At 66.2% G+C, this 26,811-nt stretch overlaps 1 protein-coding gene across 5 annotated transcripts in view; it reads right to left on the bottom strand.

Annotated features, from left to right (window-relative positions):
• The window catches only part of GRAMD4 (GRAM domain containing 4), a 71,786-nt gene extending 45,878 nt beyond the window's left edge, over positions 1-25,908 (bottom strand). The window contains exon 1 of one of the 5 annotated variants that reach the window (XM_070053056.1): positions 25,688-25,908. In XM_070053056.1, the coding sequence (XP_069909157.1) occupies positions 25,688-25,695 (8 nt within the window). In that variant the 5' untranslated portion in view covers positions 25,696-25,908. Of the gene's footprint in view, positions 1-8,953; positions 9,103-12,953; positions 12,974-24,883; positions 25,065-25,563; positions 25,583-25,687 lie in introns of those variants that run through there. The other 4 variants (XM_070053055.1, XM_051828127.2, XM_070053057.1 and 1 more) reach the window with 4 other exon arrangements.
• Between the last annotated feature and the right edge of the window lie 903 nt (positions 25,909-26,811).

Raw genomic sequence — 26,811 nt, 5'->3', positions numbered from 1 at the left:
GCGGCGCAGGCTGCCACAGGAGGAGAAGGCACCCCTCCACGCGGCACCCGTGGTTAGCGCTGAACGAACAGGAGAACCACGTAGGTGGCAGAGTCACCCCGGTCCTGGGCAGACCCAGCACGGGGCGGACCCACGCAGCTTGAACGGTGCAGGTGAGCCAAGTCAGCCTGCGAGCCACGGCCGCCTCCCAGCAACACCTGTTTTGTTAACGTGGCCCAGCTGCGGTTGGCACCCAGCCCAAGCCCCAGGAAACTAACAAGGCCAGTCTGGGCTGCCAGGCACAAAACCAGGAAACCTTCCCACCGCGTATGACAACACAGCACGGGGACAGCTCCTGTCCCGTCCCCAGCTCCTGCCACTCCAAGGCCCCCACATGTGTCTTTGCTGCAAAACTGGGGGCCCATGGTGCCGTGGCACAGGTTAGGCCTCCGTCTGCAACGCTGGCATCCGTATGGGCGCTGGTTCCCATCCAGCTCCCTGCTAACGGCCTAGGGAAAAGCCGCGGAAGATGGCCCAAGTGCTTGGGCCCCTGCACCCACATGGGAGACCCGCGTGTGGCTCCTGGCTTCAGCCTGGCCCAGCACCGGCTGTTGCAGCCATCTGGGGAGTCTCTCCTCCTCTCTCTGTGACTCTGCCTTTCAAATACACACACAAAAATAAACCTTTAAAAAACAATGCAAGACCCAATGACCCCAACGAAACACAGAGCCCAAGCCCTCCAGGCCACTGGCACCTGTCACCCAGGTACCACTGCCGGCCCCAGCAGGCTGAAGGCTCACCCCACTCCAGAGCCCACACTGAGGGTGCGGCGGCACCACAAAGCTCCCTTGTGACTCAGCACAGCTTCCATGGGAGCCGGGGCTGGTGGGAGGAGGGGCGGCCAGAGCCTTCCGCGAGGGGCCTTTGGCACTACCGGGACAATGAGCCTCCTGAGGAGGCTTCAGTGAGCGCCTACTGTGTGCCCGACTGGGGCACCGAGGGGACGAACCCAGGGAGGGTCCTCCTGGCCAGGGGTGCTGCCCTGGCCTCCGAGAACGTGCTAGGCTGAGGGTCATCAGAGCCCAGGGCGGCCACGGCTGCAGGGGGGCGCCCAGCGCGGGAGAGGCATGGGTGCGTGGGGAGGGCGCTGAGCGCCAAGGCCCCCGCAGGTGCCTGGTCCTACCTGAACGCGGGGTGGAGGGGCACCCGCTGCGCCGTGGGGTCGGACTTGGATGTGGGGAGCAGGAGCATCACCAGGAGCCGACAGCCAAGGCAGAGGGAAGGGGCGGCAGGCGGTGGAGACGAGGATTCACCTGGGTGGGGAGGGCCGAGGGCAGGAGCCGCAGGGGCGCCCATCCACCCGCCCCGCCCCACGGTAATCTGCTCACAGCTGCCCCTCACTGGGACCTGTACCTGCTGAGCGTGGCCCAGGCCTCACGGGCCCTCACACACCAGATTACCAGCAGCTGCGTTCTGGGCCCTCCTTGCTGGCCGCCTACGAGTACCTCAGTGCCCGGGTTAGGTCAAGTGGAAGACGTGGGAGCAGCAGCTTAGGAAGCAGGGAGGCTGATCCGGCTCACGGTCGGAGAGTGGGCGGCCCCGTGTCTCAGGACCTGCAGGCTGGGGCCCGAGGGAGAACCACGCATGGAGCCTGGAAGCAGACAGGGACCAGGGAGAGTCCACCTCCATGGCCACGGCTCTCTCCTTGTAAGGACGCTGGTCGGCACGTTCATCACGGGGCAGAAGGAGCACCCACAGGCGTGCAGGGACCAGGGCAGCCGGGCTGGGAGGGGAGGCGTGGGCTGCAGCCACACCGCAGGTTCCCTGAGTGGACCCCCAAGTCCACGGCCAGGGAGGGCGGGGTTACCATAGGACCCAACGTGGTCCGGCTGGGGCACCGAAGCAGACACTCCCACATGCACGTGACCACCAGGAGGCAGGGACCACCCAGCACCCACACGCAGGCTGACGGGGCCACAGTGGGCAGAGTGTGTGGTTCACGCGGGAAACCCTGCCACCCACCTCCTCGCAGATACACCTGGAGGACTCAGCTCCGAGAAACACACCAACCACAGAGAAGCAAACACTGCGCGATGGCACTGGAGCCAAAGGCAGGTAGCCAACACCCAGTGCCAGCCGCTGTGGGGGTGGGGGGAGGGGCGGGGCGTATGTCCAGTGCTAGGCGGAGCCTCCAAATGCAAGATAAGGAAGTGTGGAGACCCACGGGGTCACACGAGGGGGCCAGGGTGCTAAGGCCGCCAACTGGACACTTGGAAATGGTCAGGATGGTAGATGCCTTACTGCGTGGACACACAAGGTAAGGGAGCGAGGACAATGACTGCAGGGCCAGCGCTGTGGTGCAGTGAGTAGAGCCTCCGCCTGTGACGCTACCATCCCAAAGGGGTGCAGGTTCGAGTCCCGGCTGCTCCACTTCCTATCCGGCTCCCTGCTGATGCACCCGGGAAAGCAGCTGAAGATGGTGGCCCACGTGCTTGGGCCCAGGAAGCTCCTGGCTGCAGCCTGGCCCCAGCCCTGGCCTGCTGCACTCATTCAGGGAGCGAACCAGCAAGATGAGAGATCTCCCTCTCTCTGTAACTCTTTCAAATACATGAATAAATCTCTAAAAATAAAATACCGACTGCCCTAAGCAATAACAAAGGTTTTAGGGGAAGCCAGACAAGCCAGTTGGGAAGTTCTGAGAAGCCAGAGTGTCGCAGGGAGACCGGGCTCTAGCGCACGCAAAACACAGCAGGGCCACAGTCATCCGCAGTGTGCGGGTGGTGCCAGGAACCAGGGACAACGCACAGGAAGCGACCCAGACCCCACTGTGGCCAAGGCCACCTGACACAAGACAAAGAGAAATTACGCCCCAACGCCTGGGCACCCCAATGCCTGGGCAGCTGCCTGGAAGAAGACAGGGTGGCCCCACAGCCCCCACCTGCCCAAAGTCACAGCACACGGAAGGTTTGAACGTAGACTCACGAAAGCAAAACACAGCCATGGGCCTCTGGGACTGGACAAAGCTGTTTCTCTTTTGAAGATTTGTTATTTGAGAGGTGGAGCGACACAGGGAGAGAAAGACAGAGATCTTCATCAGCTGACTCCTTCCCCAAGTGTTTGTAACAGCCAGGGCGGGGTCGGGCTGAAGCCAGGAGCTCCGAGCGTCTCCTGGGTCTCCCACGTGAGTGGCAGGCGCACCCTCTGCTGCCTTCCCGAGCGCACTAGCAGGGAGCTGGACTGGAATCGGAGCACCCGGGGTTCAAACCCGTGCTTGGATGTAGATGCTAACCCAGAGTGTCACACCGCCAGCTCTGGACAAGCCGGTCAGAGCAAGACGGAAAGCCCAGTAGAAGATGGAGGACAGCCAAAACAAGCTGCCCAGTGGCAAACACCCCACAGGTGGTCAAAAAGAAAGAATAATCTTGGAAACGCACAGGGTTAACTTGATCTAACATTGGTCAACAGCCCATGAGCTAAGGGGCAATTGACAGAGAGAGATGGGGGTGTGGCTTCCCCCCACGCCTCCATCAAGGAGGTCCACATCAGCCAATGGCGCTCAGCTCTGAATGACGCCCAAAATGCAGTGGGTGGTGCCTCTGATGGACGGGTTCCTGAGGAAGACGGTGCCGCATGCTGGTACCGGTGGGTGTGCTGCAGGGGGCCCAGCGGTGCCTGGAGCCTGCACTGCTGTTCCCCACCAACGGTGGGACCCCCAATGTGCCGCTGAGCGACCAGGAGACGAAGGCATGTCCCTCACGAGACAGTGTGGCTTTGCTGGGTTTGCCAGTAAGCTGGGTAGGTCCCAACCGCCCATACACACATCCAATGCCACACATAACACAGTGTCCCTGACCCTGGGAGTGTATTGATTTCTCATTAAAGGTTCAAAAAAAAGTCGCACTGAGAAGCTGGGGTCCCAGACGGGCAGAGAGGGCTGGCATGGGGCCGGGCACAGCCTCTCCTGCTTGACAGTGGCATGGAGGGCAGATGTGAATCCAGCAGCCCCTCCTCACCTACGCAAATGAGCCCTGGGCAAGGGCCGATCACTGCAGCTGGGCGCCGCCTCCAGGGCCACAGCAGGGGACAGCCCCACAGCAGAGCCCCACAACCTGAACCCCGGGCCCTGCTACCCACAGCTAGAATGAAGCCTCGGGGCCAGCGCTGTGGCACAGTAGGTTAATCCTCCACCTGCGGTGCCGATGTCCCATACGGGCACCGGTTTGAGTCCCGGCTGCTCCTCTTCCCATCCAGCTCTCTGCTATGGCCTGGGAAAGCAGTGGAGGATGGCCCAAGTCCCTGGGCCCCTGCACCCGCCTGGGAGACCCAGAAGGAGCTCCTGGCTCCTGGCTTTGGATCAGCTCAGCTCTGGCTGTTGCGGCCAACTGGGGAGTGAACCAGAGGAAGGAAGACCTCTCTCTCTCTCTCTAGCTCTACCTCTCTCTCTTACTCTGTCTTTCAAATAAATGGAAGGGAGGGAGGCAAGGAGGGAGGGAGGAGCCTTGGGCCAGCGAGACAAAGACAGAGCTGCCCAGAGAGAAGGCCAGGCAGGACGGGCGCCAGCTGCACCCGCAGTGGCCCCGGAGACGGGCACCAGTGCTGGAGCCATCAGAGTTCTGAATCCTCAATCCTCAATGCATGAACTGACAGTTCATTAGACTCTACAACTGAGTTCTAAAATAACAGAAATAAGGAGGATTTAAATAAAATGGGAAAAGAAAAAAAAACCTAGGTCACCACGCACACAAGCTCTCCTAGTGTCTCAATCCGCAGTTCTCAAAATGTGGCCCAGCAACCTTTGGGGTCCCCCAGGCCCTTTCTGGGTACCCACGAGGTCAAGACTATTCCAGGAACCAGCGCTGTGCTGTAGCGGGGTAAGCCGCCACCTGCAGCCTGGCATCCATGTGGGCGCTGGTTCCAGCCCCAGCTGCTCCACTTTTTTTTTTTTTTTTTGACAGGCAGAGTGGACAGTGAGAGAGAGACAGAGAAAGGTCTTCCTTTTCCATTGGTTCACCCCCCAGTGGCTGCTGCGGCCAGCACACCGCGCTGATCTGAAGCCAGGAGCCAGGTGCTTCTCCCGGTCTCCCATGGGGTGCAGGGCCCAAGCACTTGGGCCATCCTCCACTGCACTCCCGGGCCACAGCAGAGAGCGGGCCTGGAAGAGGACTGCTCCCCTTCCAATCCAGCTCCCTGCTAATGAGCCTGGGAAAGCAGCGGAGGGTGGGCCAAGTGTTTGGGCCCTGCACCCACAGGGGAGACCCAGATGGTGCCGTTCCAGGCTCATCTGGAGTGAACTAGCGGATGGGAGATTTCCATCTCTGCCTTCCAAATAACCAATGAATCAGGGAGGAGGAGGAGGAGGACTGTTCGAGCCACAATCCTGGGTGCTGTCTGCCCGTTCCCCACTGCCCTGCAGGCCCAGAGCCCCCAGCTGCCCTCAGGAAACGGGCGCAGCAGAGCGCGGCCGTAACGCCAGTGCCTCCTCGCCGTCTGGGCTCAAGTAAAAACACGCCACCTACATTAGTTACCGAGTGAAGGGTTTCCAGCCGGCCCCTCTCGGTAACTTAAACACTGTTTCTCATTTCGGGGTCCTAACGTCCCAAACACTGCCCAGCGGCGAGCACACGTCACCCCCACCGCGGCCCTCGGGAGCCGCCGAGGCTGCAAGGGCTCCATGGCGAGGCCAGTCTGGGAGCGACCCCGAGCAGGACACGGGGACTGGCTCGGCCTCTCAGTTGGACCCTGGCCCTCAGTCCACCCCCTGGCCAGCCCACCAGCAACCTCACACCATGACCCAGGCTCCAGGAGGCCAAGGCTGGGCACCAGTGTGGAGCCGTGTCCAGGCAAAAACCACGATGCAGGTGTGGGGCGGGAGGAGCCAGGACACCACCTCCTGTCCACGGGCAGCCACCTGGACTGCAGGCCGCAGCCATCACCACCCTGACCGCACTGCTGCTCCCTAGCCCAGGGGCCTCTGTCTCCATGGCACCTGCCCAGGGCCCTGGCTCCTCACACTGTGACCTGGCACCACCTCTGCCAGGCAGCAGCTGGGCCTCCCACCACACAGGCCGAGCCGGGGGGGCCAGGAAAACTGGGCATCGGCCTGGGGGCCAGCAAGAGGCCCGCGTCTGGCCAACTCGGGGAGGAGGAGCCAGGCCCGAGCTGTGCACCCTGCCTTGACCCACCGTCACGGCCGAGGACGGCAGAACGGTGGCCACAGGCTGAGGGCCTCGTGCTCACACCTCCAGCAGGTGGACATCACCGCCACCCCCTTGACAGACGACAAAGCTGAGGCACGAACACTGTGTGGCAAGGGGGGGCGGCGGCTCCCAGCAGCAGGGGCCCCCGCCCAGGGCCAGCCTGGGTCTCACACTCCAGGCACAGCGCACCCGGCCCCGCCCTTGACGTCACATGCCCTGCTGTTCTGCAGCCCCCCGTGGTTCTGCCCAAGGACCCGGCTCACATCCCTGGCCCCTCCCCCAGTCCCTGGGACTGTCTGGGCACGGATGAGGCAGGAGACAGGATGGGGACCCCTGCAGCCTGCACTCCATCTGCTTAGGGAAGCGTGGGGGGCCCTCTCCCCTCATACTGGGACTTCGGGGACACCCTCGACGAAGCAAGACGAGGGTGACAGCTGCAGGCATCAGTTGGAAGCCAGGGCGTTCTCTCCAGGGAGGGCCTTAAAAAACCACCTGACTCGGTTTCTCCTCCTTGTAATGACAGAAGGCTCCCTGCGGAGAGGAGGGGCTGGTTTTGGCTCTCGGTTCTGGGGTCCCGAGGTGGCACCCGTTTCTGTCCCTCTCCTTACAAAGCCACCAGGAGTCTACCCTGCCCTAATGACCGAATCCAGTCCAGTCGCGCCCCAGAAGCCCACCTGGGAGCTCTGATTGGATCACCCTTGCTTGTGCTTCGTCCCGCTAACGTAAGACTGGCGCCAAACTCCAGGGTTCGGGGCAAAGTCTCACGCCACGGCAGGGCGCCACACCACCCATTTCCCACACAGCCACTTCGGGAGGGGCTCTAGCTCTCTTCCATCTCACGACCCTCGCGAAGTCACACCGAACACAGCTCTCCTATGGCCGCAGGTGAGGGGAGACCCTCCCTTCACCGCCCTGTCCCCACAGGATGGCCTGCGCGTCTCTCAGGAACAGGGGTCCCCGTGGGGCAGCAGCTGAGACCCCAAACGTGCACGTGCGGGGGCTCCCATGGTGGGACGCGGGGCTGCACGGGCTAGGCCATGCGCTCACCACCGCCGTGCAGGGAACAGCGAGCACGCTAACGGCACCTGCTGGGAGTTCTGCACCTGGTCACTGTAACTCCTAAAAAGCAACAGGGGCTGGCAGTGTCCCCACCCCAGGGTGACCGTGGCGCGGCGGCCGACGTGGAGGTGGGGAGAGCATCACAGCCCGCGGGTACCGGACAAGAACGCGGCCATGCACCCGGCCTCGCTGCGGGGACGCCCAGATGGGAGGCGTCATCCCGAGGGCCAGTGCCGGCCCCTGAGCACGGCCACTGAGGCCACTGGCGCCAGAAAGCGGTTCCAGAAACCCTGAGCCTGGACACGGCCCACTCCGCAGAACGAAATCAGGCTGTTTTCCCACTCGAAAACAAAAACAGAAAACCCAGTGACACCCCAGAACACGACCGAGGTCTGAAAGGGCAACGCCGCCTGCGAGGTGGCCGGAGAGCGAGGGCTGGGCCTCGGCCACACCCAGGCTGCCCCCACCTGTGCACCCAGGGGCCAAGCCCCGCATGCTGGGGGGTGGGTCCAATCCCACTGGGCCTTGGCCACACCCAGGCTGCCCCCACCTGTGCACCCAGGGGCCCAGCCCTGCATGCTGGGGGGCGGGCCCAATCTGACTGGGCCTTGGCCACACCCAGGCTGCCCCAACCTGTGCACCCAGGGGCCCAGCCCTGCATGCTGGGGGGCGGGCCCAATCCCACTGGGCCTCGGCCACACCCAGGCTGCCCCCACCTGTGCACCCAGGGGCCCAGCCCCACATCCTGCATGCTGGGGGGCGGGCCCAATCCGACCCTCGGCTTACTCCCTGTCCCGCCTGGCCTCCAGGGCATGCAAAGTACTGGGGGGGGGGGGGCAATCCAGATGTCCTGGCCCAGCCCACACCCCACACCCTCCCCACCAGGCCTCTGAGTGAGGCAGGGGCTGGGGTTTCCAGTCCACCCCTCCCCTGCACCTCTCCTGGGCCCCTGCTCCGGCTCATCCTGCCGATGGAGGCAGCAGGTGAAGCCCGCTCAGCGCCCCCAGGGCCCAGCAGGCTCCAGCTCTAGGATCAGGTATATCTGCCCCTGCAGGAGCTCACGGCAGCAACCACCCGACCACAGGGCCCCGCCCTCCTGTCCCATCAGCCTTCAGAGCAGGCTCCTGCCCCCACACAGGCCCCCGCACCCCTCAGTCCACTTCCAGAGCCATCGACCAGCCTGGATCCGGCAGTCACCACAAGCAAGCCAAGCACCAGAGAGCAGGCCTCAGACAGCATGGGCCGACGGACACAGGAGGGGCTCCAGGCCGGGACCAGTCCTGACACCATCCCGTGCCTTCCGGGGTCAGAATCCTCCAGCCAGGAAAACCGAGGTGCGCCTCGGGACTCCGCCCAGCTCTCCCCCCACACTGTCCTGCCCGCAGCCACAGCTCCCGACCCCACCCCGCAGCGCAGCAGGAGACCCCAGACTGCTTGCCAGAATTTCCATCAAAGTTTCACCCAAAACCCTGCCATTGAAAACCTCATGGACCCAGAAAAAAAAAAATTCTGCCTGCATACTGCAGACCGCAGTAAAAAAACAAGCCCCAAACCCCAACCATGCACGTCAATTTGCCCCCAAAATAGTCGCGGGCAAATCAAGCTGCACTTCTTGTCCTAATTAAAGCCACGCCAGAACAACACCTGAAACTTGAGTGCGCCAGAGAGGAGCGAGAACCAGCGGCGAAGTCCGCCTGGGACTGGCGCACGCCACTCACATCTTCATCCCCGCACGCCCGGGGGAGCCCCCGCATCTTCTCCCCAGGAAGGTCGCGCTGCTCCGGCAAACCCGAGCCCCCAGCAGCCCTGCTCGGGGCGGGCCTGCCAGGCTGCGGCCAGCTCAGCCGAAGGATGCACTCGCTCTGCCCGGGTCAGCGGTGGATCCCCAGGGCGGGGAGGGCGGGCTGCCGACCTGGCTCAACCAGACGGGCAGGTTGATGGGTGGGCGGCTCCCAAGCTCCCAAGCCTCCCTGGGGAGAGGATCCCGCAGCAGCCAGCAGAGCCCTGAGCAGTGATGACACAGGAACCAGGGTGATGGCTGCCTCTCGGGCCTCATCTCCAAAAGGAAACAAAACCTGTCCACCCGACCAGCTAAGCAGAGGCACAGACCACCCCAGCCCTTGCCAGCCGCTGACCGGCCCACAGCCTGGGACGGAGGCAGCAGCGTCCACCCTAGAGGGGACAGTGGCCGAGGTTTCCTGAGTCCTGTGCCACATGGCCTGCCTCTGCGCTCCTGGCCACCCACGCACCTGCGGAAACTGCTCACTCAGCCTCATAAACGGGACGGAAGCAGACAGGACGCCAGGCCCCAGACCACAACAGGCTCCCGAGGAGCACAGCACAAGGCCCTGCTGGGCTGCGTCCCCACGGCCAGCCCAGGCAGAGGCAGCAGCCAGTCTGGGAGGCAGCCTGGGACCAGCCCTGATGGTGCTGGTGTGAAACTCCGCACAGCGAATCCCAACTACGCACAGGGCACCACTCCGAGGAAGCAAACCCACCTCTGGGCCGGCTCAGCACTTCCAACGTGGACGGCGCCCGCTCCTTCCCCAACGCTAACCCCCTCGGCCTCCCTGGGTGAGCTGGGAGGTGTCCCAGGTAAGGGAAGGCACGAGACTGCAGGCCGGGGCCCGGGAGACCCCGTGTGGGAGCCAATGATGCAACCCCAGACACGCGTGCATCCCTGCCAGCCCTGAGCGCACAGGCCACAGACCTCGGCCGCCAAGCCCACTCTGAAGCCCCCTCTGCCGGGGCCAGGGAGCCCACCGCCTCCATCTGCAGCCCAGACCGCCTGCCCCCACCAGGACCAAGTGTCCTGAGAGCGCGCCGGCTTCTCCTCCTGGACGTCTCTGCACCTGGCACTTCCTGAGACACCTGCCCCACCTGGGGCGCAGCCTCCTTCCCCAAGCTCCTTCCTCGCCCTCCACTGGGCCGGGAGCCACCCACGCCTCTCCAGTTCCCCTCTGGACACTGGCCTCCCCCACCCACCCCAGGCATCCCTCACTCAACACCTGTCCCTCACACCCATGTGCTTTCATACCTGCCCTGCCCTAGAGAGTTCCTTCCCCCGCCCCCACCCCACCCAGTCCTACAAGAGAGGACTGGGGAGGAGGCTGCCAGACAGGTGGAGGAGGCTGTGGTGGACAAGACGCCGAGACCCCAGCCCGAGGAAGGGGTACCAAGGAGTGGAGAACACACGACACGGGCAGCTGGAGCCCCAGCCCTGGCCGGGGGTGGACGGTGGTGTGGCCAGGCCCACGCTGCTGTCTCATGAGCCATCCCGTGCCCATATGGACCAAGGCTGGCGGCCCAGGTGACCTATTTGCTGTGCCTGGCCTCACCTGCCCAGCGCCACATCATCCGCCCCCAGGCTCCCGCAGGGCTGCCCGGGGCTTCTGTCCCCCCCACCTGAGCGCAGGTGAGACGGGTGGGGCAGAAAACACCGGCAAAGCCAATCGCACGCAGGGCCCCTGTGCTGCCGAGGCAAACACAGCGGCACAGACGAAACCAGCCCTCCGTTGTTTGTTCGAATGCCTGCTTTTGGGGAGATCCACGTGCAGAGAGTTCTAGTTTAGGTTACGCTGGTGCACAAAAAATAATCACAGAGTGGGATTTCTATCTGCTAATTATGCAGAATTTAGGACAAAATCTTCACGCAGCGACTCTGAAACACTTGATAAATAGGTCACAGGGGCCCTGGGTCGCGCGAGTTCTTTACAGCCACGCAGCAGGTGGACCGATCTGCACAGGGGAAGTGGCGCCAAGGCAGGGAGCCAGGGGTTCCCTCCGTGACGCCGGCCACATCCTGACGTGCAGGGTGTGGGTCCCAGCCAAGAAACCGCCCTGACGCCAGCGTCTCAGAGCCAACTAGAGGGCCCGTCCCCACCACAGAGCCCCGCAGTTCCGAGTCTGCAGGGACATCTCGGCTGTAGGTGCACGCGGATGCGAGCGCGCCCTCGCCAGCCGCGGGCTGAACACACCACACACGGCTCTCGACAAGGAGCCGGCACCTGGCAGCCACGCTGGGCCCACTTGCTGTGACTCAGTGCACACAGTACAGCAATGTTTAATCCTACAATGAAGTAGTCAGTTATTAAAAAAAAAAATACATGCCCATCTGACCTGGGAGGATACATATTTGTCAGCTGAGCCAGTCAGGGCGGCGGCAGTGGAGTTTGCTCTCATTCTGCCAGCTGCCACCTGCAGCACCACCTGGCCCGGGCCCCGGCGAAGCTCCTGAGCCAGGCCGTGGACTTGGCACGTGCGCCCGGGTGCCTGGCGTCGCAGGCTCTCCTCAGACCTGCCCTGCTGGCCTCCGCCAATGGTAGGGGCCACGGTGACGCGGGGAGGCCCCGCCCTGTGCGCCTGCAGTTCTGGGAGGGAGGGGCAGCCACACCAGTCTCGGGGGAGGGCCGAGCCCAGTGTCCACCAACACCGCGTGACTCTCTCCAACCGTCCTGTGCCACACTAACTGCAGAGTGCCCGGGGCAGGGCCCAGGCCTGGCCGAGGGACGCCACCAACGCTGCCCACCTGCACCTCGCTAGCTGTCGTAAACTCCAGGTCCAAAGCGCCACACCGCAGCTTTCACACGCAGCACAGAGCAGCCCTGAAATCCCTGAGGACTCCAGGGTCCTGGCGGCCGGAGCAGGCACCAGGGCTCCGCCCTCCTGGGCGTGGCGGGGCTCTCCGCCTCCGGGGTCACTGCCCACGGCTCTCTGCGCCAGCCTCACCAGGTCCCCAGTGGGGCGAGGCAGTGGAGGAAGGTCAGTGTGAGGGGCGTCTCCCTCATCCACACACACCACGGGCTGTGGCGGGTGAGCCGGCTGTGGGCTCAGGCCCGGTCCGAGAGGTGCAGAGCAGGTGCTCACCGGGGCCTCTGAGCAGCTGGCGGGGTGCCAGGTGGTCGGGGGACGGGTCCGGGCCGATACAGATGGGTCCTCAGGCATGCACACGGGGCAGGGGTTTGCCCAGCAACCAGAGGAGGGCTGGGCTAGAGGAGTAACGCCCATGGCGGTCACGGCACAGGACAGCGTGGATCTGCACACGCAGTGTCCCCCCCACAGTGGGCCCGGTGACAAGGCCCTCCCAGACGCCCACTTCCTCCTGGGCCCTGCAGGTGGGCAGGCCACAGAGGCGCCCACTGACCTCGCCGTCCCAGGCTCCCATCCAAACACAGCGGCTGCACCTGCTGCCCGCACAGGATCGGTGCGGGCCTTGCGAAAGCTTAGCAATGGCTGTGACCACAGGCCGCCGCCCCTTCTGTTGCCTGCTTTGCCCTCGGCTCCGCCCATGCACACAGCACACGCTCAGCCCGAGGGGCCAGGGCTGCCCCGTCCGGCCCCGGGGTGCCAGCTGCTGGTTCCCAGGCCCAAAGGCTTCCACCCCTTGGGTGATATAGGACAGATGATGACCTCAGCTCAGTGACCTGCTGACTACAGGCTCTCGCCGGCCAGGGCAGGTGGAGAGGCCGGGCGGGCATGAGGATGGTGGCCCCTCCATCCGGGCACCCTGCCTGGCAGCGGATGGGGGCTGTCTGCCTGACCCCGTAGGGCCTGCCCACGTGAGATTCACAGTGCTGCAGGCCTAGCACGAAAGACTGGGACAGCTCAGGCCAGCCCAGCAGGGGCCCCTCCCCACTCACTTCCTGCCTAGACCCCTGGACCCGCGCATTCCTGGCTCCACCCACCTGCACCCTTTGGACCAGGCCCTAGTCTGCTCACCCGCAGGCCGGTACCCCTAATCGGGAGATGAGACAGGAGGCTCAGATGGCTGCTGGGAGGTGAGGACAGCAGCTCCCCCTCCTCCCCGAAGAGGGCTGTCCTGGCAGCCCCGCCCACTACCATGGGCTGTCCTGGCAGCCCCGCCCACCCACCACCACCATGGGCTGTCCTGGCAGGCCCGCCCAGGAGCCCAGAGCTGCAGGTCTTGGCTCATCTTTCACTTCCTCCCAGGCACACAGGCTGCAGGGCCCGACACAGGCAAAGGCACCGGTGTGGGGCCTCTGAGGACCCGTGGTGGCTGCCAGCAAAGGCCCCTCCCTGAGGCTCGATGCTGGGGCCAGGCCCTGGGCCTCTCCCCCCACCACCACCACCACACCCCTCCCGGATGCTCACAAACACTTCTGAGTGACTCACACGGCCCCTGCCTGCTGGGGCAGCGGCTGCTGATGTCACCTTTCTTCCTGACCTGGGATGGGCGCAGACGCCGCCGCAGGATCCCGAGGGCAGGACACGACTGACCGCCGGCCTGGCACAGGGCTGGGAGGCAGGCTGACCGTCACAGGGTCACCCCCAGCTGGCCCCTCTGGGCCCAGCGGGAGAAAGACGACAGACACAAGGGACTCGTCCCCCTGCACTGCCAGGCTCCCAGGCACCTGCGCCTCCCCGCCCCCACCCCACACCTCACTTTTGAGATGATTCACCCACAGCCCAGGGGGATGCGCACGCTCTGCCCTTGGCTGGGGGCGCCTCCTGGCCAGGGGCCCTAGACAGGACAGGAGTGACCGGCACAGAGGAAGCATGGAGACGCACACCCCGGCGCCGGCGGCCTCCAGAGCCGGGGTCCTGTGACGGAAGGTTTGTGTGTGCGTCTGTGTTGCTTTTTAACTGCTGCTCATTTATATTGACATGAAAGACAGAGAGACAGAGAGCTCCACTCACTGGGTCACACCCCAGACGCCTGCAACACCAGGCTGGCCCAGGCTGAGGCCAGGAGTCAGGAACCCAATCCACTTTTCCCTTGGTGGTGGCCGGGAGCCAGCTACTTAGCCGTCACCTGCTGCCTCCCGGGGTGCGCATGAGCAGGAAGCCGGAGTCCGAGCGGGGCGGGAACTTGAACCCAGACACTCCTGTATGGGACGCGGGCTTCCCTAATGGCATCGTAACCACCAGGCCAAATGCCCATCTGCTTTTGTTTTTATTATTACTATTTCTTAGGTGGTAGAGAGACAGAGAGAGAAGCAGAAAGAGTTCTCGTCTGCTACTGGGTCACTCCCTCAACAGGAGTGGCTGGGCCAGGCTGAAGCCTCGAGCCAGGAACTCCATCTGGGTCTCCCACTTGGGCGGCGGCGGGAATGGAAACATTTGAGCCATCACCACTGCCCCCAGGGTCTGCGTTAGCAGGAAGCTGAGATTGGGAATGGAGCTGGGACTGAAACCCAAGCGCCCCAGTCTTAACCAACGTCTTAGCCGCTATCCTAAACGCCTGCCCTGTGTATGCCTGGTTAGCGACTCGGAGTTTTAAATAGCAGGCTCTCCGCGCCATGGGCCAAGGCTGGTGCACACCTCCCTGTACTGGACCCCCAGGGTCCCCTGGGCTGCAGGGCCTCAGCTCCCTCCCCCTTGGCGGTGGGGCAGGCTCACCCTGGAGAAGCCAGGACCCCACAAACACACGAGGCTGTGCAGCCAGAGCAGCGTCGCCCCGCCCCTGCCTCTGACCGAGCAGGCCACAGGCACAGGAAGGAGCCCACATGCTCCAGCAAGGCCAGGGGCAGGGGCGGGGAGGGGTGGGGCGAGGGTGGGGGGCCAGGGGCTCAGCAGGGTGGTGGGTGGGCAGGTGGGCCTGGGCCTCAGCCTCACTCCCAGCAGGGGACACACCTCCTGCAGCGGACAACAGCACCCCAAGCCCAGGGCTGTCCAGACCCTCAAGCCCCTGCTGTGGGCTCGGCCCAGCTGTGGGGGGTCAGACCTGCTGAGACCTCCACCCACAGGACCAGGAAAACTGCTCAGCACCCAGGGCCTTCAGCACTCAGCAGACCGGGAGTGCACAGGGAGCCCCGTGTCCCAGCACGCCCACCTCGCCAGCCCGCCCAGCACACGCACTGCCGACGCAGAGGTGGACGCCACCAGGAGCCGAGACCCAGAGCCCAAGTCCCTGTCCCCTCTCCGACCTCCGCGAGCTCTGCCGGCAGGACTGACATTTGCCAGGAAGGCAAGCGGAGCGCTTCAAAGGCGGCCCCGGCAGGTTCAGAGCAGGAGGGCCGGAGCGGCCTGGCTCCGCGTCGCAGACGCTCCGCGCTCCGCAGCCTCCCTCCACCAGCCTGGCTGCTGTGCCCCCGCAGGGCTGCATTCAGAGCCAGCCCCACTTCCACGTTTCAAAGGCAAGGCCACGGCAGAGCCCAGTCCCGGGGTCAGGCGGGGCGCAGCAGGGAAGTCCCCGTTCCCCGAGTCTCTGCCTCCTTCCCTCTCCCTCCCGGTCACGGAACCTTTCCAGCGGAGGCCTCCGCTCAGCCCCAGCCCGTGTCAAGTGCATCAGCCCCCCCCCGCCCCCGCCAGCATCGCTGCTCCCAGGGGTACGTCCAGGACAACTTCTGTCCCACCAGACACGCATGCTGCTAAGTACGGGGGGGGGGGGGGCTCCTGCTGCTCAAATGGAACCAGCAGACCCTTGCGGCAGGTGCAGAAGCCGTGGCCACGGCGTGCGTGCACACGTGGGTCCATTTCTCCCACGTTACTCGCTCTGCCCGCCGAGAAGGCCTAGGAGCAGCTCAGCCCAGCAGCCACCCTGAGCACCCGGTTCTTGGCTTCTGACACCGCTCTCCTTAGCAGGACGCCGGCGGGCCGGGGCTGGCGCCCACTCCCAGGCTGGGCGTGGAGACTCCTCGCTCAGGGGACAGCCGGAAGGGAGGAGACAGGTGGACAGCAGGTGCCACGAGGTGGCGAGAAGGGCCCCTCCGCTCTGCAGCCTTCCTCCCTGAACGGCCTCGCCCCTACCAACCTCCAAACAGCAGACCCAACAGAGGGGCGGCCGCAAAACCCCCAAGCAGCCCTCATCCAAGCCGCCCGGCTCACCAAAACCAACTGCAGAGTCTGGCACCCAGCTTCTGCTAACCCAGCCCTGGAGGGCAGCATGGATCCCTGGCCCGGTGTGGGAGACTGGACAGAGTTCCCAGGGGTCAGGCCTGGCTCCAGCCCAGCCCTGCCTGCTGCGGAGTTTTGGGGACAGAATCAGTGGGTGTCTGTCTGTTTCTACGTCTTTGCCTCTCAAATGCTTCCAAAAACACAGAGGACAGGGCTGGCCTCGAGGTGCAGCAGGTTAAGCGGCGGCCTGCCAGGCCAGCATCCCATGGAGTCCCCTGCTGCTCCACCTCTGAGAAAGCTCCCTGCTACTGCACCTGGGAAAGCTGCAAAAGATGGCCTGCCCAGTGGGAGACCCACATGGAGTTCCAGCTCCTGCTTTCAGCCTCGCCTGGCCCTGACCATTGCAAACATCTTTTAAAAAAGATTATTTATTTTAAGGGCAGAGTTACAGAGAGGTAGAGGACAAGAGAGGTCTTCCATCCTGGCTCACTCCCCAAAAGGCTGCAATGGCCGGAGCTGAGCCGATCCGAAGCCAGGAGCTTCTTCTGGGTCTCCCACGTGGGTGCAGGGGCCCAAGCACTTGGGCCATCTTCTACTGCCTTCCCAGGCCACAGCAGAGAGCCGGATTGGAAGTGGAGCAGCCAGGAATCAAGCTGACGCCCATATGGGATGCTGGCGCTGCAAGGGGTGGCTTTACCTGCTATGCCACAGCACCGGTCCCCACTGCAAACATCTGAGGACTCAACCAGCAGTTGGAAGCTCTCTCTCTCTCTCTCTGTCTCTTCCTCCCTCCCTCTGTCTCTCTTTCAAATAAATACAGACCTTACACACACACACACACACACACACACACACACACACACACACCTGAGAACCCTGAGGAGCCCCAGCAGACACGCGAGATGACTAAACGTCCTTGTGGGACCACGGACGTCAGGACAGAAAACGGACGCTAGGTCAGTCCAGGGCGATCTGAACAAAGTGCGGTTTGGTTAACAGCAAGGCACCCATAACAGCAGAGTCCACGCCGAGGGGAGCGCGCTGGGTGGGGGAGGATGCCCCATAGGAGCTTTGTGTTTCCCTGCAAAGCGAAAGCTGCTCTTAAAAAACCGTGTCAAAGACAGAGTCCCGGCGTGTCCCCGGGGCAGGGCGAGGGCTGTGGGCGCACCCACCAGGCCTGTGACCTGCAGAACACGAGGGCTGAAGAGGTGGCTTCCCCCAACCCAGCGACAGCCAACGGGGAACCGGGGGACAGAAACAGGGCTGGGGACAGACTGAGGCGCCCCATGGGCACCCAGGGCCCGCCCCGTCACCCCTCTCCACAGCCGGCCACGTTCACGCACTTGCCAGGGGCTGTCCTCAACTCCAGGCCTCAGAGCCCACGGGGCGGGGGCCAAGGCGGCCCTAGCCCTGCAGGAGTGGGAAGCCAGGAAGGCTTCCTGGAGGGGGCAGCCTGAGTGCAGCTCACACAGATAGTAAGCAGGAAAATGACTGCCTGGTGGTGCCCTGCACACAGTGGGGCCCGGGTGGTGCCCTGCACACAGTGGGGCTCTGGTGGTGCCCCGCACACAGTGGGGCTCGGGTGGTGCCCCGCGCACAGTGGGGCTCGGGTGGTGCCCCGCGCACAGTGGGGGCTCGGGTGGTGCCCCGCGTACAGTGGGGGCTCGGGTGGTGCCCCGCGCACAGTGGGGGCTCTGGTGGTGCCCTGCGCACAGTGGGGGCTCGGGTGGTACCCTGCGCACAGTGGGGGCTCTGGTGGTGCCCCGCGCACAGTGGGGGCTCAGGTGGTGCCCTGCACACAGTGGGGGCTCTGGTGGTGCCCCGCGCACAGTGGGGGCTCTGGTGGTACCCTGTGCACAGTGGGGGCTCGGGTGGTGCCCTGCACACAGTGGGGGCTCGGGTGGTGCCCCGCGCACAGTGGGGGCTCAGGTGGTGCCCTGCACACAGTGGGGCTCAGGTGGTGCCCTGTGCATAGTGGGTGTGCCAAGTGGTAAGGCAGCTGAACTGACAGAGGCACCCAGGCCCCAGGCAGGTAGCGAGACTGCCACAATCCCAAGACAGGGGCTGGTGCTGTGGCGTAGTTGGCTAAGCCTCCTCCTGAGGCGCCGGCATCCCATATGGGCCCTGGTTCATGTCCCGGCTGCTCCACTTCCAATCCAGCTCTCTGCTGTGGCCTGGGAAAGCTGCAGAAGATGGTGTAAGCACTTGGGTCCCTTCTCCCGCATGGGAGACCTGGAGGAAGCTCCTGGCTCCTGGCTTCAGACTGATGGGCGCTCCAGCCTTCATGGCCATTGAGGAGTGAACAGTGGAAGGAAGAACTCTCTCTCTCCCTCTCTCTGTCGGCAACTCTACCTCTCAAATAAATAAATAAAATCCTTAAAAAAAAAATAGATCCCAAGACAGGAGCTCCAGGGTCGCCCGGTGCTGGAAGAGCCGCCACACGTGCTCTGCCACCCATCGTGGCTCAGCGGCAAAAGGTCACCTGGGACAGCTCGTTCCACCGACAGTGACATCCAGACCAAGAATGGCAGTCCGGACCCAGAGTCCGGCAGGGGGTCTGGGTCCTTCTCTGGGGAAAATGCTGTCACAGGGGACAGCAGACCGGAAGCCAGCCAGGTGGGTCCCCCGCTGGGACCTGGGAACCACACCCTGATAAAGACATTGAAAAAGGACCACCCACTCCCGGCCTCGGCCCTCCCCAGCCCCCTGCCCCACACAGCTGTGGGTGGCCCCGGAGCCAGGGTCACCTGACCCCAGCTGCTGGGTAGGCTTCTGGGCAGCAGAGACCTGCCGAGGGCGGAGCAGGTGGCCCCCCGCTGGACACGAGGAAGATGGTGGCGAGCCCTCTGGGCTCAGGAGCCCACCGCACAGGCAGGCAAACAGGAAACCAGACAGAACAGAGTAGGGGCGGGGCTCACGGCAGGCCCTGGCATGGGACTGGAGCGGCCGGGCCCTGGGCTCCGCCCACAGGTGGGGGCTGTGCCTGTGTCAGGGCCGGGGTGCCCACTCGCTCCACCCCGCAGGGCACAAGCACACACCAGCCCAGCCCACTGATAACGGGGGACCCCAGGCACAGAGAGGAGCCACCTGCCCAGGCCCTTCTGTCTGCTGTCCTCCCACCTCAGCCACAGTGAGCACTGGGGTCCCCCCCCTCACAGCCACGGCGAGCACTGGGGTCCCCCCTCACAGCCACGGCGAGCACTGGGGTCCCCCCTCACAGCCACGGCGAGCACTGGGTCCCCCCCACAGCCACGGCGAGCACTGGGTCCCCCCCACAGCCACAGTGAGTACTGGGGTCCCCCCCACAGCCACAGTGAGCACTGGGGTCCCCCCCTCACAGCCACAGTGAGCACTGGGGTCCCCCCTCACAGCCACAGTGAGCACTGGGGTCCCCCCCTCACAGCCACAGTGAGCACTGGGGTCCCCCCTCACAGCCACAGTGACCACTGGGGTCCCCCCCACAGCCACAGTGAGCACTGGGGTCCCCCCCACAGCCACGGCGAGCACTGGGGTCCCCCCCACAGCCACGGCGAGCACTGGGGTCCCCCCCCACAGCCACAGTGAGCACTGGGGTCCCCCCTCACAGCCACAGTGAGCAGTGGGGTGCCCCCCACAGCCACAGTGAGCACTGGGGTCCCCCCCACAGCCATGGCGAGCACTGGGGTCCCCCCCACAGCCACAGTGAGCACTGGGGCCCCCCTCACAGCCACAGTGAGAACTGGGGTTCCCCCCTCACAGCCACAGTGAGAACTGGGCCCCCCCACAGCCATGGCGAGCACTGGGGTCCCCCCTCACAGCCACAGCGAGCACTGGGGTCCCCCCCAACAGCCACAGTGAGCACTGGGGTCCCCCCCACAGCCACAGTAAGCACTGGGGTCCCCCCCAACAGCCACAGTGAGCACTGGGGTCCCCCCAACAGCCACGGCGAGCACTGGGGTCCCCCCTCACAGCCATGGCGAGCACTGGGGTCCCCCTCACAGCCACGGCGAGCACTGGGGTCCCCCCTCACAGCCACGGCGAGCAGTGGGGTCCCCCTCACAGCCACAGTGAGCACTGGGGTCCCCCCCAACAGCCACGGCGAGCAGTGGGGTCCCCCCCACAGCCACAGCGAGCAGTGGGGTGCCCCCGCCTCAGCCTACTTGGTCTCGGGCCAGTGGCACGGCGCAGCCTCCCTTCCTTCGTGTCCCGAGGCACAGGTGGCAGCACGCAGGGCAGGCGACAGTCCCCGAGCTCCCCACACTGCCCCACACCGCGGGGGTCAGCCACGAGGGCCAATCCGAGGCCCTCACTCCCGGCCAGTCCTCAGCAGCCTCGCCCAGCACTGCCGAGGCCCCCTGCTCCTCACCAGAGCCCCTCTTGGGGGCAGTGGCCAAGCCCCACCTGTGGGAGGGGGTGCAGCCAGGGCCACCCCCAGCTGGGCCAGCTTTCTGACTCTGGCTTCTGTACTTGGGCTGCTTACAGGTGACAGGTGATCGAACAGAGGACCAGAAAGGTCAAGCACCTTCCCCGAGAACACACAGCAGCACAAGCAAGGTGTTCAGCTGAGCCCCCTGCACCTGGGCCCCAAGGGAGGGGCAGCAGCCTGGGGTGGCAGGGAAGTCACCCAGCCCCTCTGGGTCCCGCCCTCCGCATCTGGGCCACGGAGCAGACAACAGCACCATCCCCAGTCACGATGAAAATAAACCCCGCCCAGTGCTGACGGGCCGGTGGCCAGCCACGGACGCTGCCGGATCCCGCCGGCACAGTCCTGTCTCTCGGTGCTTCAGCACACGGCTCAGGTTTCCCTCGGAACCTCCAGAAACCAGACTGACACTTACGGGGAGGCGGGGAGGCTGGGGGTCACAGGCACAGGCCCGGGGTCGCCTCCCTGCTCTGCTGGGGGTCACGGGCACAGGCCCGGGGTCGCCTCCCTGCTCTGCTGGGGGTCACGGGCACAGGCCCGGGGTCGCCTCCCTGCTCTGCTGGGGGTCACGGGCACAGGCCCGGGGTCGCCTCCCTGCTCTGCTGGGGGTCACGGGCACAGGCCCGGGGTCGCCTCCCTGCTCTGCTGGGGGTCACGGGCACAGGCCCGGGGTCGCCTCCCTGCTCTGCTGGGGGTCACGGGCACAGGCCCGGGGTCGCCTCCCTGCTCTGCTGGGGGTCACGGGCACAGGCCCGGGGTCGCCTCCCTGCTCTGCTGGGGGTCACGGGCACAGGCCCGGGGTCGCCTCCCTGCTCTGCTGGGGGTCACGGGCACAGGCCCGGGGTCGCCTCCCTGCTCTGCTGGGGGTCACGGGCACAGGCCCGGGGTCGCCTCCCTGCTCTGCTGGGGGTCGCGGGCACAGGCCCGGGGTCGCCTCCCTGCTCTGCTGGGGGTCGCGGGCACAGGCCCGGGGTCGCCTCCCTGCTCTGCTGGGGGTCACGGGCACAGGCCCGGGGTCGCCTCCCTGCTCTGCTGGGGGTCACGGGCACAGGCCCGGGGTCGCCTCCCTGCTCTGCTGGGGGTCACGGGCACAGGCCCGGGGTCGCCTCCCTGCTCTGCTGGGGGTCGCGGGCACAGGCCCGGGGTCGCCTCCCTGCTCTGCTGGGGGTCGCGGGCACAGGCCCGGGGTCGCCTCCCTGCTCTGCTGGGGGTCGCGGGCACAGGCCCGGGGTCGCCTCCCTGCTCTGCTGGGGGTCACGGGCACAGGCCCGGGGTCGCCTCCCTGCTCTGCTGCAGAACTCACGATGGACTCGGGCCAGCCGCGTGGCCTCTGTGCCGTCGAAGGGGTGAACCGAGCACGGTGAGGCCACGGAGCGGCCGCCCGGGGTCTGCACGCAGACAGGGCGGCTGCCGTCCGCGGGATTCGGCACTGGAGCAGGCCAGTACGCCCAGGCCTCTAGTGCAGCCCCAGGGGCCCTGGACCTTGGGGCTGCGCCGTCACCACGAGCCTGGTCACGGCTCAAATGCCACACTCTCCCCACGAAGGGCTTCGGGGGGGAATGTCATCAGCAGGGCCCAGCAGCCGCCGGCCACGGGAGAGCGCAGCACGGCTGTCTCTGAGCCGGAACCCCTGGCCTCCTGGCCCAGCCCAGCCCTGCGCGGGAGAGAAGTGGCCCTGGCCAGCCCACCAGCCGCGGGCTGCAGGCCGGCCGGGCTGGGCTACGCCTCAGGCGCTCAGTCACCTCCGAGGCATGCCCGCTCCGCGGCCGGCGGCCGGACCCAGCTGCTGAGGGCTTAGACGTGCACCCAGGCTGGGGGCTGGCCACAGTGCTCACCACGGTGCCGCCCAGACGCCAGGGAAAGCAGACTACATGGCTATGGAGGCCCAGAGCCCCAGGCCAGCTCCCGGGGGGCCCAAACCAAACCCCCATGGGAGCCGTCCAACTGGCCCGGGCCAGCTTCCCGGGGGATGCCCATCTCAGGGAGCAGCAGACACCGGCCTCCCCAGGCACAGCTACGCCTCAGCACTCGCCGGTTCGTCACCAACACATCCACGCGCCACACACGCGTCACACAGGGCGGCTCTGCCACACCCATTCCCCCTTCCCCATCGGCAGCCACCACGGGCAGCCCCCTGCCCCTGCGCCCCAACAAGGCTCCCCACAAAGCTCCACAGGCCCAGCCTGCAGGGGACGGGGAGGAAACTCAGGGGGCACCAGGGTCTTCCTCCCCAGCCAGCACACGCCTGGAACAACACAGGAGCCCCCACCCCGACACACAGACAGCCAGACACCCACGCGCGGCGACACCTGCCCCCCGCCGGTCTCCCAGAGTGGGCGGCCCCCAGAAAGGAGCCCCTGGCCAGGGTCTCAGGTTCCAGAACAGGAGCCCCCACCCTTGCAAAGCTCGGCAGCTCCTGCTTCCGGAGGGAACCGCCCTGCAGCCGCGCGTGGGGAGCTGGCAGGGGACTGCGTGGGGTCCCAGGTAGGAGGGGGGCCCGGGTGGCACCACCCCTCAAATCGCGGATGCCAGCCTGGGATCCTCAGCGCGGGCCCCGGGGGTCCCTGCCAGCCTGGCTGCTGTCTCTGGGACATGTGTACAGAGGGGCCCTGGCTCAGACCCCAGAGCGCCAGCGACATCTCACCGGAAACGAACCACGCTTGTTTTCACCGTGCCTGAGCCACTGTTCTACTGTACGGCAAAACGGTGATTCAGGAAAACCGGCCCGAGTCTCCCTTCACTTCCCAGCCGGGGAAGGTGAGGGCGAGGCAAGCAGAGGCCACGACAGCCGGCTGGACGCCACTGGTAAGAGAGGCGTCCGGGCGCTCACGGCCCTGCGTGCGGACAGAGACCACCTGGCTCCTCCCTCAGGAAGGGCCCTCCCACCTGCCTGGGCAGGAGCCAGAGAACAAACAGGCTCCCAGGGCTGTGTCGAAACAGACCTCAAGTTCAAGACTGTCCCTGTGGTTTCCAGGAAATGGCTGTCCGGCATACAGAACAACAGATGTCATGGGACAGGCGGGGACAGTCATGCTCCCCACACCATCAGCCAGGCTGGCTGGGACGCTGGCCAGCTGAGACCCTGGACCCCCGCCTCCCAGCCACTGGGCCCCAGCCTCACCCGCCGCGTCCAGCCTGCTCAGACCCAGGCGAGTCGTGGCCCCTGCCCTGGGGTCACCGCCACAGCCGGGGCAGGACAGAGGCCAGGTAGGGGTCTCCGGCAGGAAGGAGGGGGCGGCCCTTGCTAGGGTGTCCCAGCTCACAGCCCAGGAATGTGGCTGCACCTCAACACAGGGCAAAGAACACACTCAACAGGCCCGGGCCTGGGACACGGTGGGGTCAGCGGCAGGGAGGGCCCCACAGTTCAGCTACAGCCGCCCCGCCTCACCAGCCCTGCTGACCCCTGACCCAGGGCGTGCCCAGCGGGTGGGGAGCCTGCAGCATCTCACTGAATGGTCTCCACTCACTGGGGAGAAAACCGCCTTGCCCAAGGTCACGGAGCAGGTACAGGTGCACAAGGGAGGCCAACCTCCAGACTCCTCCCCCCGCCTCTGCCCTCCACGTGGCCTCAACAGGGCCCTGGCCGTGACCCTGCTCCCAGACCCAGCACTAAGGCAAACCCCAGGGTTTGGCGGCAGGGAGGGGCTCAGAACTTTGAATTTCCTTCCCAGGCCACACAAGGAAGGCAAGAAGGGGACCCCAGCCCCCAGGAGGGCTCTGCCAGATGGACCCCCTGGAAATGCACAGATGTCACAGCCCAGGGTTGGCCTGTGGGAGGCCAGTGGGCTCCCGGTGCTTTGGGTGGAGGGTGCCCCTGATCCTCCCCCACGGAGCACAGGCCACCAGCTCCAGGCCACCCTGGGCTCCTTGCCCCCTGCACCTGCTCCGGGCAGGTGGGAGCCTGGGGCTGGGGGCTGCCACACTACAGCCCCCTCCCACTGGCACACAGGCCTGGGCCCCAGCAGAGCCCTGCCAGCCGAACAAAGAGTGGGGAGCCGGGGCAGAAAGGGGGTGCAGGGAAGGGGCGGCTGTTCACAACTTTCTGGCCTAGGCATTCCTGGGGTCGCGGGGCTAGGGACGCCCACCTCCTCTCCTGTCCGTCAAGGACGAGTGGGGCAGCAGGGCGACGCCACCGCACCCGCCTCAGTGTCCCCCACCCAAGCGCCCCAGCGGCGGCGGCGGCCCCCACCCCAGTATGGGCCCCGCGTCCCCCAGACGTCATCCTCCCGCCCGCCCGCCAGGCTAACCGGGACCTGCGGACGCCGCTGCCCGGGCGCGCGCCCCGGCCCGCGCGGCACCGGGGGCGTGTGCGGGGCGCGCCCGCGCGGAGCAAGGCAAGGAGGGTCCCGGGCTTCCCGCCCGCGAGGCCCGGGGTCAGGGCCCGCCGGTCCGGGACGGAGCACGGCGCGAGTCCGCCCAGGTCCCTGGGGTGTCGCCGCGCGCCGCTTACCCTGCGCGGAGCTCGGCGCCAACTCTCATCCACCCGCCGCCGCGGCGTGCCCCTCGCCGGCCGCCCGGCCGCGCTGCACCTGCCGCCCGCCCGGGAGCCCAGCGGCGCCGGGGAGCCCGGAGGAGGCGGCCCCGCCGGTGCCGGCCACGAGCGCGGAGGCGGTGGCGGCGGCGGCGGCGGCGGCGGCGGCGGCGCCGGGTCGCGCGCTCGCGTCCCGCTGCGCGGAGTCTGCGCGCCCCCGGGCCCGGCTGCGCAGCCGCCGCCCCGCCCCGCGCCCCGCCCGGCCCTCCCGGCTCGGGGCTGCGGGGGCGCGCCCGCCCGGCTGGGGGTGCGCGCGCGCGCGCTCGGTCACGCGGCGCCGCCTTTGTTTGGGTGGCCCACGTGGGTCCTGCCGCCCGCTCCCACGCGCACGCGCGGCCGCCCGCCAGCCGCGGCCACGGCCATGCCGCGCGTCCAGCACGGGCACAGGCGCGCAGGGGCACGCAGGCTGCAGCACCTGGCCGGCAGATGGGCCAGGGACGTCACAGCCAGAGGCGACCTGCACCCTGGGCGGAAGTGCTTGTCCCCTGAACCAGGACTGGGTCCCCGGACGCCAGTGGGTCCCGCCCCCCCACATCTCCCCGGGGAACCCACCCCGGCAGCTGCGCCTAGGGGCTGCTCCCCGGCTTTCTAAATCTCACCTTTGTCGTTCAGGGAAACTGCGGTTGCCCTCACCCATGCCTTGGCTCAGGCGCTGTGGTCTGGAGCAGGGCCCAGCCCAGGGGACCCTCTCAAAGTGCAGCTGCCCGGGGGGCCCCGACCCACCTTGGCATCAGGGCCAGGGGCTGCCCCACTCACAGGAGGGCGCTCCAGGATCAGGGCGAGGAGCATGCCCTCAGGGACCCCAGGCCTTCCTGTAGGCTGAGGATCTGGGCCTGACCCAGGAGCGGGGCGGCTGGGGCTGGAGTCCGGTAGGGGTTTGAAGGCAGAGAATCAGGGGTCCCGGGCGGAGAATCAGGAGCTGCTGCAGGGTTGTCTGAGCTCCGGAAGGGGTCGGGGCCCAGCCCTGCCCCCCAGCAGCTGGCCACCTGGAGAGGCCGCACCCTCACCTCTGCTTCCTGAGAGAGGCTCCGCCCCGACGCCTGCCCCTGTCACGCATGCTCTCTCGAGTGTACCTGTCTGCCTTTCTCTGTGGCATGGCAGCTCTGCACCCTAGCATGTCACAGAGCATGTCCCACGGGGTGCTCTCTGCAGGGAGGCCAGGACAGCCCCAGGACCCCTGTGCCCCCCGAGTTCAGTTCTGCCTGCTGCGTGTGGCCCCCGTGCCAGAGGCTGCCGGGTGGGGAGCAGAGCTGTGGACCAAAGCCAGGCGAGGGCCGGCCTGGTGGCCAAGCGTGAACCAGAATGGGGTGCACGGTGTTCCGTGGCGTCTCGTCACCCCCTTATGTAGCAGGACTGCCAGGGCTGGGCTGTGTACCCCCAAAATCCATGTATGGGAGTCCCAGCCCCTGTGCCTCCGATCTTCACGGAAGACATGCCACGTGATGTCGTGGGGCAGGCCCTCCTCCCACAGGCTGGGGACCTTGTTGGGAGAAGAGACTCCGACGCAGACACACAGCGACAGACGTGTGAGGACACAGGGAGACGGCGGCGCCAGCAGCCAGAGAGCTGCTCAGGGCGAGGCGGGGGGCACTGGAACGCGGCAGGTTCAGCCACAGTAGCCTGCATAGGCGTCCTGGCTCCCCCGCTCCAGCTCCCGCTGATGCACCTGAGAAGCAGCAGGTGATGGCTCAAGCACCTGTGGCCCTGCCACCCACGTGGGGACCAGGGCCGAGCTCCCGGCTCCCGGCTTTGGCCCAGCTCAGCCCTGGCTGCTGTGTGCACTCTGGGGAGTGAACCAGCGGATGGATGAGTCCTCCCGCTCTGTCTCTCGGCCTTTCGAGTACGTA

This window comes from Oryctolagus cuniculus, chromosome 11, assembly GCF_964237555.1.
Source record: "Oryctolagus cuniculus chromosome 11, mOryCun1.1, whole genome shotgun sequence".
Classification (NCBI taxonomy): Eukaryota; Metazoa; Chordata; class Mammalia; order Lagomorpha; family Leporidae; genus Oryctolagus; species Oryctolagus cuniculus.
This window is presented reverse-complemented; position numbering and strand designations above follow the sequence as displayed.